Source organism: Ananas comosus, linkage group 14 (genome assembly GCF_001540865.1).
Source record: "Ananas comosus cultivar F153 linkage group 14, ASM154086v1, whole genome shotgun sequence".
Classification (NCBI taxonomy): domain Eukaryota; kingdom Viridiplantae; phylum Streptophyta; class Magnoliopsida; order Poales; family Bromeliaceae; genus Ananas; species Ananas comosus.
The window spans coordinates 6,657,646-6,670,238 of record NC_033634.1 but is presented as its reverse complement, the minus strand read 5'-3'; the positions used below and the strand labels follow the sequence as shown (position 1 = coordinate 6,670,238).

The following is a 12,593-nucleotide window of genomic DNA, read 5'->3' as shown; positions in this document are numbered from 1 at the left end:
TTCCTCTGTTCTTTCTTCTCCCCTTTTTCTCTTTTAGTCTCAGTTGCGTTCCCTATCTCTCAGTGTCAGACCTGCTGATCAGGCCGCCTCTCGGGATCTGCGGTCTCTCCTTTTCCTGGCCATTTCCCTCTGCTGCTCCACCTCCCCCTTTCCTGCCATGCTCCTTACCATGTCCCCATCGTTCCGCCCTTCGCGCTCGTCTCCTTGGCCGTCCTTTGCCCTTCCCCTCTTTCCTCGGTGCTCGGCGCCACATCATTGGCTGCCCATCACTGATGCTATGATTGTGAGGGTTTCTTCAAAAAAATATAATATGTAGTCTAATTAGGTGTTTGCTTATTTCTGTTTTGCTATTATTTAGGTGGTACATTGGTAAAGTGACTTCGTGAATTAAATACTGAATAATTGGCAAACGTGAGAATTAAACTCACGAAGTCTTAAAATTAAGTAGGTTTTTGAACTAACTTCAACCATATTATATGTTATTAGACGCTCAATCCTGTGTATATTAATCCGTAATCAATCTAACCTTGTCCAATCTGTAAATAATGGATTTAACTTGAATCAGATTATCTATGTAAATGAGAAATATCATTGGGTATTTACTAAATAACTAGATTCTCAAAATCATTATGTACTAATATGATTGATTTGTCGAGAAGATCGGAAATAGTCTATCAATTGGTGTGTTTTTTGCCTCTGATTTTGAAGTGTTGATATAAATTGGCATGCATGTAGCCTCGGCGCTTGTTATCGGACCAATTCGATCAACCGCTGAATCCGTGACGCCCTTTCCGGTAATAGTTTAAGTTCTGGTTCAGGTTATTTTGTTAAGTTAAGGCTTGTCAATTGGGGTGTATTTTTGTAAGTTAAGTGCATACTGGGTGATAGGGATGTAAATGTTGTAACATCAGTCTTATTGTATATGTAATACCAATCTTATATCTGTTCAATTTTGCTACCTCATTCATTAAGAACGATCAATATTTCATTAGATGCATTTGTTTCCTGTGCATGGTTATTTTAATGATTGAGCTGAATTTGTTACATTTCCAATTTGAGTATGTTAAACAAGTTCAATTTCTCGTTCCTGATCGTACTTACTTACAGGCTCTTCTATGGATTTAGTAATAGTATCTTATACAAATGCACGATGGGAAAATTATATTTTGATATTAATGGTTTATACTCTAATCGTTGTGGTGCATTAGTTACATCATGTATTATGAGAATTGATTTCTGCATTATGAAAACACATTAAGTAGATATTCTTGTTTGTCAAAGAGGCATATTACTTGTACTATATTGGAATTTTCTCATATTAGCGGTATATCTAACATGTTCCTTGGGTAATTTCCATTGTCTACTTATTTTCTCTATTAACTGTTTTTGTTGTCGAATCTGTCTATACGCTTTTCTCATTTTTATTCTTACTGGAATTGTATCATTTGCCCTGCTTCTTTCGTTCTTTTCTCTGTCTAAATTGTCTTTTATAGTTTATACTTGCTATTGCTTTCGGTGGCTGCATCAACCATCCTACCCCCTCTTCTTCTTATTAAACCAAGTAAAACCTTTTCTAGATTTTCTAGATTTTACTTTATTTTTGATATGTTAATTCCCTTATTGGTTTCTAATTCTTTAAAAGATTAATTGCTATTTGCTTCTGTTTTTTTTTTCCTAGCTGGTTTGTTAGTGTTGCTTATGCTTTTATGTATCTGTTTAGTTCCCTGAGTAATTCTCTTTACGGTCTTTTGCTCATCTATTGATTAGAATTATATTTATTCAAATCTTACCGTTCTACTAGTTTACACTTTATCTTTTCCAATTTTATTTCCTTGTAGGGTATATTTATGATGCAATATATCATGTTCTTTTGGTTGATTCTATTCTCATTGCATCTACACAGGGCCAAGCCTTAGCCTTCCCTTACTTGCAATGGAAATTTTTTGCAGTGAACACTTAATCAGGCAACTTTAAAGATGAAATTGTGAAAGCTTTAAGTGAGAGATTATGCCCTTACAGGATTGATGGAAACTGCAAAGCTATTATTAGACATACAGATTATACCTCCAGGATTTTACAATTAATGAAATTAGAATAAATTATACCCTCTAGGATTTACATAATTTAAATTTAAATAATATAGAATATGTTGAACTTTTAAAATTTAAATTAAGTATCTTGAAATTTAAAAATTTTTTAAACATTAATTAAAATTAAACATACCAACAAAAAACATAGAAATATATTCTTGATACTACCTTTAATCCCAACTTTGTTAAATAATATTGAATAGCTATTTCAAGAATAATTTTAGAAATTGCGTAAATTTACATCCGGAGCGCAGGCCTTCACATATATATCTTATTTATTTGGAACCAATGGAAGCCTCCCCGGAGTTTATTCGGGGCTTCCTGTGGGACTTTTTTTCTTTTTTCTTTTTCTCTCTCTCACTCTCTCACACTCGTTCTCCGTCCTATAGAACTTTAATTCATCCAAAAACTGATTGAGATAATAATACAATAATCTTCGAGTTAGACCACCTCATATTAGGCACTTGTTAGAATTGTGAAAACGAGTTGACATATTACCCTAAATAACTTAGTCCAATCGATACATTTACTACTCTTATAAGTAACCCATAAATGATTTATCTGATCTAAGTTTTAGTACAATGATTAATCTAACTAAACCAAGCTTCTCTAGCCTTTATCAGACTAGTTAACCACACAAAAAACGGACTAAAACTCACAACTAATTAAAACGTCACGTAATGTGAGCCCGCGAACAACTGCCCTGGTTCAAGCTGAGTTGGGCCTTAGCACCCTGCGGGAGTTTCAAATTCGAACCAGTTCCACTCAAAACTTCGAATTCGAACCAGTTCCACTCAAAACTCTCACGTTGACAACTAATCCCTACTTTAAACATTGCGTCGAATAATATTACATTTAGGTTAGTTCGACAAAGTTAAACATGTAGTAGTTATTTGACTGTTTAAGTATTACTAAACAAGAGACACCGTACCAAAAATTAACTAACTCGACTAAACAAGTAGGTTACCTCATACAATTTGTTCAAGTTAAACAGGACTAGCTCGAATTGTCCGAGTCTAACTCTATCCATAGATATGTTTGTGCTACACTTTAATATAAAAACTATAATTACCAAATACGAGATAACCACGTATCAAATTAGTACATATCCTCTTAACTAAAGGACGTAATACTTTTGTGTAATTCATCTAATAAGAAAACAGTTTCTCCGATAAATGAACTGATTACACTATAAAAGTATATCCATAAATGTACAAGGGGTTAAAAGTACAGTGAATAAAAGAGATATGACAAAACACGCTTAAGACTTGGAGGTAAAATGATGACTTCATAAGTACGGGACGAAGGAAGCAGAAAAGGACTTTAACGGAAATATCAATTGACGATAAAAGCCGACGTAATTGGTGGTGGGGGAGGGAGGATTTTGGTTTTTTGATAAAAGTCTAAAGGTCTAATGAATAAAAAACTTACAATAAAGGGTACAAAAGATTAAGAAATTTACTTAACTAACGAGAAAAAAAAAAGGATGACCAACAATCAACAACGAATACATAGCCAATCAAGGCTCATAGAGAAAATGAGAAACCGAGTATAAACATAATCTAAATAAATGTTTAAATGAGAGTGTCAAAATGTGAACTAGGGTTAAAATAAGTGCATCCAATATAATACTGTTGAATCAGGGAGTTCAAACAAAACGTTATTAGTCCAAGAAACAACTAGATGGTAACGGTAGAATTGTCCCGGTTACGATCGGAATGGAATGAACGTTAACTTTAAAACTACCACTTGGAATTTAGTTCCCGTGTGAAATTCTACTTTAACACTTTGAATTCACCTCTAATCCGAAGTCCCTAACCTACCTTTGAACGTTTCGACTATAATCTTATTCCTAATATGGAGTCCTAAATGTACAGATCCTATGTGTAGAGGCTCGGGTTACTTCTAATATGGAGTCCTAAATGTATTAAATTTAAAATTTATTATATTTTACAATTTAAATTTTAAATTTAAATCTAAACTTTAAATTTTTAAAATTTGAATTTAAATTTTTAAATTTACTATGGCTGCTTTTGTATATTTATATAAGAATATATGAAAATAGGGTTGAAACCATTTATTATAACTTATCAGATAAGTTTTATAAAATCTTTAACGCATTTAAATGTAGGCGCTTCGCGTCCGGAAGTGATCATATGAATAATAAACCCTTGGGTTACCTTCGGAGGGGCCCAAACCCCCCCGAAGGCCACCCCGGGGGAAAAAAAAAAAAAAAAAAAAAAAAAAAAAAAAAAAAGTGAGTTTAATTCTCCACGTTTGCCAATTATTCAGTATTATTCACAGTCATTTACCAATGTGACCAACATAATATATAGCAAAACAGATAAGCAAAACCTGAACTGAACTATATTATATTTTCTTTGAGAACCCCACAAATCAAGCATCAGTATGTTCAGCCCAATTATTTTTGGCCTAGCACCATGAAAGAGTTGAAGTTCAAACTTACTTCCAAAGTAGACTATCATCTAAGTTCGGAACTTGTGACATTTAAGGAGCAGGTCAGGAAGGGGGAGGTTGCAGGCATCATAGTAAATGTTGGTAGAAAATAGGAGACCTCATAGGAGATTGGCCCTTATCATCATCGTCTTACCTTTAGAGATTGTAGGGAATAGCAATAGAACTAAAGAGAAAAGTTGAGAAATAAGTAACATGGGAACTGAGGAATATGTATATGCATAAATTCGAAAATATCACAATAGTCAAATAAATAGCATGTTTGGGATAACATCTACCAATTATTCAGTATTATTCGTATCATTTACCAAAGTGTCAAGACAAAAATATATTTTGCTCAGACTTTCCTATGAATTGAGCATCATTAGATTTACTCTGAAGTCCTCAGATCAATGCGAGCCCAAAATATACATCACAGTATCAATGCGAGCAACTGGTTGCCCGTAGACAGGCCATCCGAAGTTTGCTCGTCATTAGTTAGGAAGAGAAGCACGCCTTCTAATTATTGGAAAGAATCCGACATTCAAGGGAACGGTCATTATAACAGGTGGCAACCTTTTGCCATTCACAGGAAAGGTCATCACAGCAAACAAAAGAGAGAGGGGATGAGCGGCTTGAGCTCTCTTTGCATAGATGTAGGTATATTTATAGAGTATCAGGGAACCGGATAGCGAAAACAAATATATTCCCCTATCTTTCTAGCTTCTAGATCATTATGATTTATTTAAAGTTTTATTTACAAAGTTAACTTCATAGCAGGAATATTGACATCAAACAAAGCATAACGTAAAACGAATTAGTACAGCGCCTCACTAAAAGCAGACCCAATTATCAACTAGAGGAAAATTTAATGGAAAAACAGCTTACACAGTAATTACAAAAAAAAAACTACAGTTATAAATCTAAATAAATATGTGCAGTCTGAAAGGAAAATGTCTTGAAAAATATTAGCAGATCATGAGTCGAGAGGAGGAAACTAGGCCTCCTTATGGACCTAGAGGACATTTGAAGCCAGTTGCGTAGGGATTATCCCTTCCAAAGCTATTCCTTTTCTTTCATCTATCATCATTGCCCCAGAAAAATACATTCAAGAAAATAGTATTAATTAAAGAAAAAAGGGTATTACAAACATAAATCTAAATAAATTTTTGTGGATTGAAAGGGAAAGGGAAAAAATATCAAGACAGTATAAGTCGAGAGTAGGAAAATAAGTTATAGAATAGCAGCAATAAGAAAACCTGGAATGGAGTATATTCCTTCTAATTCATTTTTGGCCTAAGAGCAAATGAGTTGAGTATGTAGACCGGCCTCGCCTCTTTTTTCTTTTACCCTCAAAGTCATCACTGCCGAAAAAAAGAGTATGGAAATAATGCAAAAAGCATGCAATCCCACACTATGCAGAATTGTTATGGAAGCTTCCGCTTGTTCCAAGGCAATATTTTCACACTTTGCTCAAGAAGAGGAAGAAAATGAACAGGAGCATAAAGAAATCAGGGAAATCAGGTAATATTGGAAATATCACAATGCATTAAAGGACTGGGACAAAAGCAAAATGATAGCTAATCGATCAGTCGAAAGGCAACCAAGTAAAATGGTTCTAAACTAACAAATAAAACAAAAGCCAAAATAAAACAAAAGTTTTCTTCTAAAATTTAATGATTGAATATCTTAAGCAATCAAAATAACAAATAAAAGAAAAGTTCTCTTCTAATCAAAATAAGCAAACTATTTGATAAGTTTTTTATACAAACTGTTTGATAACTACAATCGCATGAACCCAAGAGTAATAAAAAATAATTTAATGAAGAACATAGTAGATTGTAGGAAAACCTTATTACTAAATAACATATAGAAATTCAAAAAGCTAAGAGTTACCTATCAATAAAAACTTTAAGTACATAAAGGCCAATTACAAACTAAGGAGAGATTCAAAGTAATTTGAAAGAAAATAAACGAGTCCTGTACCTCCTAGATAGAATTTAGGGTATTTTGGCCAATATGATTATAAAACTATTTTCAAGCTGTTTTATACCAAGTCGGTTTTATAGACGAAGGAACACTATGCCTAATCTTGAGTAAATCAGAGAGTGGAAGTGCCCCCATCGCAGGTGAAGGGACACTATGGGCATGAGGGAACCCACACCCTGCGGCGGCACAGAGGAAGGGGGTGAAGCCCGGGCAGGCGAAGGGAGGGGCGTACGCCAAATTAGATTGTAAAGTAGGCTGTAATAATTACGTACCATAAACCTTATGGGTATGAGGCAACCCACATCCGGCGGCGGCGGGGAGAAGGACGACGATGCCCATCGCAAACAGAGGGGAGGCGGGTACGGCGCACGTGCGGAGAAGTACCACGCTGCCCATCGCAGAGAGAGGAGTTGGGGCACGGCGCACACCGGCGAAGCTAGGCCTCCTGGCACGCCATGCGCCCGCACGTATGTGGGGAGCGACAACACCCCGCATCCTGCGGGATCTGCGAGGGTTAGGCTTCACGAGAGAGGGATCGGGAGAGAGGGATCGGGAGAGGAGGGATTTGGGAGACAGGGTTCGGGAGACGCGGGCAGGGCGACACGTAGCCCTTCCGAGAACCCACGTTACGCGGGCCGGGTGTGAAAGGGAACGGTAGAGAGGGGGGCGCTGAGAAGCGGCCACGTAGGCCACAGTAGAACTCAGGATTTAATATATCTATAGATAAATGTGGGATGTTGAAAGAACATAATCCCAAGGATACCTAAGCTGTCCTACATACTGTGTTTGATAAGTTTGTTATGTAATTGATACATGGTGGTATTGCAGGATCGCGACAGCTATTGGAAGATGATGCAGAAATATATAGGATCGGATGTTACATCATTGGTGACGCTGCCAGTCATCATTTTCGAGCCAATGACAATGCTTCAGAAAATGGCAGAGGTTCATACTATCTATAGTATAGCTGTACTTTTTCTCATTAGGGATTGTGTTGAGTGTTGGCCTTTGACATGTACTTTAGTAACTTCCATCAATGCATTCTCACTCAATGTAATTTAATAAGCCAACTGTTTGTGCAGTTAATGGAGTACTGTCACCTGTTAGATCAAGCTGATGAATGTCAGGATCCTTACATGCGGCTGGTATATGCATGTAAGTGTTTATTCTCTGTTAATTTATAAGTGCCTATTTGGCCCTGCCTTTGGTTCTTTTAGCTGCAGCCACCTCTAATAATGTTTGGTGAATAGAAATGTTTGGAGCTTTCTGCTATGCCAAGAAGCTAAAATAAGATAGTCTTCAAAAGCGGCTCCAACTTGGAGCTTCTCTTTCTGCTTTTGTTGCTGAGAGAAGCAGTTGGATGAATATGAATGTAAAGCTCCTTGTAAGGTATCTCCATCACAGAAGTAATCTTGATGATTTTTTTCAGCTTCCTGGTTCGTATCCGTATATTTTGCCTATCAGCGTACTTGGAAGCCTTTCAATCCCATCCTTGGAGAAACATATGAGATGGTTAACCATAATGGAATCACATTTCTTGCAGAGCAGGTTTGTTGTTTCCCTATTTACCATTTTTGAAGAGTTGTTTTAGCCATTTATTTTTTGATTATTTTTGGAGTTTAAATTCTACTTTGTAATGTTATATCCGATCGCTAATTCATGTTTTTTTTTTTTTACTTTCATTTGTTTAGGTCAGTCATCACCCTCCAATGAGTGCAGGACATGCTGAGAATGAGCATTTTACATATGACATAACTTCCAAATTGAAGACCAAGTTTTTGGGAAACTCAGTGGAATTCTATCCAGTTGGAAGGTAAGCCGTGTTGAAAAGACATTGTGTGGGAAACGGATTTACAGCTACATTTTCTTTTATTATTTCATTAGCATTTTCTTTTTGATGAAATAAAATATCAAGTGTTAGCATCAACGACATATTTGAGATAGTATTTATGTACAGTGAGTAGTTTAGCATTTATGCAAATTTAAATGGCTTATTAATTTTGTTCTTTGGTGATGCAGGACTAGGCTTACTCTCAAAAGAGACGGTGTTGTTTTGGACTTAGTGCCGCCACCCACAAAGGCTAACAACCTTATTTTTGGTCGCATGTGGGCTGACTCACATGGAGAAATGATCCTGACCAACTTGACTACCGGGGACAAAGTTGTGCTATACTTTCAACCATGTGGCTGGTTTGGGTATGACTTCAGACGGTCATTTTGACAAGACTGTATTGGTTGTTTGAGCAGTTCAAATACTGCAGTATTTTCCAGGCTCGGGCTACTATACTCTTATGAGTATAGAGCACTTCGTACTCATAAGTTGTTTTCAATGATGGAGCTTTCGAATCGACGATCCACTTCGTTAAATATGATCTAGAGTATTTGATACTTCTAGAAGATAAATTTCGTAATTTTTCGAAATCATAATAAAGTTCATCAAGCGGGTATAAAATGAACGGTCAAAATCGAACGACGTCTTAAAAATGGATGATCGGATCCTTCAATTTAAGATCGGAGTTGTTGATCTTTATCTATGTAGTGAATAGAATTTTCTATCAAAAATTCAACTGATTTCGATTCTTTTACATCGTTAAACTAGCTAATATCTCATACTGGCCGTTAAAATTTGTCAATTTTGTGACCTTTTGATCGTAAGGTAATGATACCGAAAAATTATAAAATTTGATTTCTAGACGTTTTAAATGCTCTAGATAACGTTTAACGGTGTGGATCGTCAATTCGGAAGCTCTATCATCGAAAACAACTTATGAGTACGAGGGCGATCGTACTCATAAGAGTATAGTAGCCAGACTTGTATTTTCCATATATTTGAAATAGCTACTTTTTTTTTTTTTTTGCATATGTACCCTGCAACTATGCAATATTGCACTAACAGCCTCTCAAAAAGTTGGTATTTGCATGTGTACTTCTTAAATGCTTGCCTACTTGTGCGTATGCACCTGCTAGAAATATCTACGTAAAGCCCCACAAACACCCTGGCAAGGGTATAGATGTAAGTGAATACCATTTCCAGCATGAATGCAGTTACAAACTTTACGGGGTTCATTTGTTCAGATAATTGCAAGGATATATGGAAAAAGACCAATAGTTATTACATAACAGGGAATGACAAAAGAGCTAGGCTTATACAAAAGACACCATCATCATTATTACTAATTGACACTGTTAAGTGATCTTCGAATGTTTGAATGCTTTATTTATGTGTAAGGACATATATTTAAAATCGATGATTCTCTATTAACTCTTATTTCTGTTGTCTTATAATCTCTACTGCATCATACCTTTTAACTTGTCACAAATATATCATTTGTGGCAGGGCTGGCCGATATGAAGTGGATGGTTATGTGTATAACGCAGCAGAAGAACCCAAAATGCTGATGACGGGGAAATGGAATGAATCAATGAGTTGCCAACCTTGTGATCAAGGAGGAGAGCCCCTACCAGGCACCGAGCTAAAGGAGGTTGGTTGCATATACAATATCGTGTTTTTTTGTCTTCTGCCTCTTTGGGGTTCAGAGGATGGGGTTGCATATGTATACACCTAAGGATGTACTTATTTGCGTATGTGCCGATTACAATCCCAAACTGACATTATATGCATTTCGAATTATCTAAATTTACAACAGGGACCCTGTTTTCTAAGTGACATGATTTTAATAAATGATAATATATCCTTTCATGCAACAGTGACCCTGGTTTGAAAACCTTCATTGCATATATTAATATGGTCCAATAATTACATACCAAGTAGTAGACATTACATATGTTCTGGTTCAGAGCTTCTCAGAATGGATTCAAAGCTTGTGAAGTATATTTTAATCCAAAGATTGTTGCCTAAGCTTTGGGAGAAATAACATGACTGCTATTTTTTTCTCTCTCCCTCTTATATTTAGCTTTAAACTTTTTTTTTTCTCAAATATTTTGGTGGATATATTTTTAGTCCTTTATTTTGTCTCAACTATGGTCAACCTAGGATATGATTGTATGCAATTATGCTGTTATTTTTTTAATTTGGTGCTCATACATTGTATACTGATCATCTAACACTACTGTTCATATTATGATGGCTATGGCAGTTCAATTTCCTTCTCAGTTTAATAGTTCAACGCTATTGTGTGAGTAGTGCAGTTGATGAAATACCTCCTTTTGATACTTTGTTGTAGGTGTGGAGCGCTGCCGCTACTCCGGAGAATGACAAGTACCAGTATACATATTTCGCACACAAGATAAACAGCTTCGACACTGCCCCCCAAAAGCTATTGGCATCAGACTCTCGCTTGCGCCCTGATAGATATGCTCTTGAAGAAGGCGACATGTCAAAAGCTGGTTCAGAAAAGAGCAGGTATGTGCTTAAAGATAGTCATTCATATCAGTTTAGTGGAGAGCCATAAGGGAAATTAATGCCCCGACCTGGCTCGCCGCATCAACCATTGTCCACCAGCTGAATGTGCCATCAATTCTATCCCTACTTACGATCCGCCCCACTCACCCAAATGAAAGATAAACTTTTTAAATTTAAACAAAGGTTACCCACAGAAGATGTGGCGGGAGAGGTGCAGGCTATATAATTCTCAGATATGGTAGACTAGTTGCAAATCGTTTCTGCATGAGTGTGTGTTTAGTCTGGCTTCTAGAATGGCTAGTAGATCCCTTCAGGCATTAAATGTTTGGAAAACAGAAAGATCTATGGGCATTTTCTGTGGCGGGAACTTGAAGTGAGCTTTTGGACTCCCAAAATCTGAAGCTGGTGCTTTTGCTTTACTGAGAAGCTATCAGGTCATTTTGGTATATAACAATCTATTAGCACTTGTTTGAACTGCTGCACATTGCAAAAGCTCCAGTCTAGTTAAACAGGCCATAAGAATGCCTCAAATTTTCTTATCTGGAGCTGATGTGGTTGTTATTATCTTAGTTATGAAAAGTAATTATTGATGTACCTATATGCGTGTTTTTTTGCATGGTTAAAAAAATGTGCTACAAGAAAAAGATTGTGAAGTATTCCAAGTTAAGTTTACACAACCAACTTAAAAAGAGTAGTGGAGAAGTGAACATTTGAATAGAAGTACAGCAGCTGCATCTTTGTGCAAATCCCAGGGAAATCTTGAATGGCTTCTGTTAAGTGTAGTAATCGCAGTTGAATTCTGCACCATCATCCTTTTAACTTAATACTACACTCTTGAAAAATGCACATGTTTTGTTTACATTTTTTCTTTTTTTCTTCGCAGACTAGAGGAAAGGCAGAGAGCAGAGAAAAGGAATCGGGAGGCCAAGGGGCACCAGTTCACTCCGAGGTGGTTTAACATAACAGGTGAGATTACCCCAACTCCTTGGGGCGACCTTGAAGTGTACGAGTACAACGGCAGATACACCGAACATAGGGCTGCGATCGATAGCTCCAATACCGTTGAGGAGATCGACATCAACACCCTCGAATTCAACCCCTGGCAGTATGGCAATTTATCTGCTGAATAAGGTACTTTGAGTCACAAGCAACTCAAATCCTAGTTCTTAAATTCTTATAGAATTTGTTTGTAAATGCATTTTGGTATGAAGTTTATGTTACATAATTTGAAAGGCATATATTTATGTAAAAGTTTGTATTTGTGATGGCAAACATTATTTTAGTCCAAAAGGGGGTGTTGTAGAGGGTGTTTTGATGTATTTGTGTTATTTTCCTTACCTAGTAAATAGCAGTTTGTGTCTCTCAGCTTCTTTTGCTTGCAATTTTTTTTTTTTTCTTTTCTGTTTCTTAAGAGATGAATAATGATGATCATTTTCTCCATATATTGATATTTGAGTTTGTTTATATGGTGAGTCGGTTAAGTAGTTTTTCATTAAAAAAAAAAAAGGCCAAAGCATTATATAAAAGTTGTGCAGCAATTCCAATTAAAATGGAGATGCGCTTTATAATTTTTTCATTCAATCCTTATATTCTTCTCTTCTAATTTTCTCCATTTATATATCTCTCTTTTCTTCATCCGTTAGTTTCTATTTGTGATTTCTTTCTTGTACAAAAATACATCCCAATATAATCCTCCA

The 12,593-nt window shown here is 36.1% G+C and overlaps 1 protein-coding gene across 1 annotated transcript in view; it reads left to right on the top strand.

Annotated features, from left to right (window-relative positions):
• LOC109720527 (oxysterol-binding protein-related protein 3C-like) overlaps positions 1 to 12,261 on the top strand; it is an 18,136-nt gene extending 5,875 nt beyond the window's left edge. The window contains exons 3-10 of the mRNA XM_020247704.1: positions 7,362 to 7,478; positions 7,616 to 7,688; positions 7,963 to 8,081; positions 8,225 to 8,346; positions 8,553 to 8,729; positions 9,871 to 10,015; positions 10,718 to 10,896; positions 11,780 to 12,261. Of these exons, the coding sequence (XP_020103293.1) occupies positions 7,362 to 7,478; positions 7,616 to 7,688; positions 7,963 to 8,081; positions 8,225 to 8,346; positions 8,553 to 8,729; positions 9,871 to 10,015; positions 10,718 to 10,896; positions 11,780 to 12,026 (1,179 nt within the window). The 3' untranslated portion in view covers positions 12,027 to 12,261. The remainder of the gene's footprint in view (positions 1 to 7,361; positions 7,479 to 7,615; positions 7,689 to 7,962; positions 8,082 to 8,224; positions 8,347 to 8,552; positions 8,730 to 9,870; positions 10,016 to 10,717; positions 10,897 to 11,779) is intronic.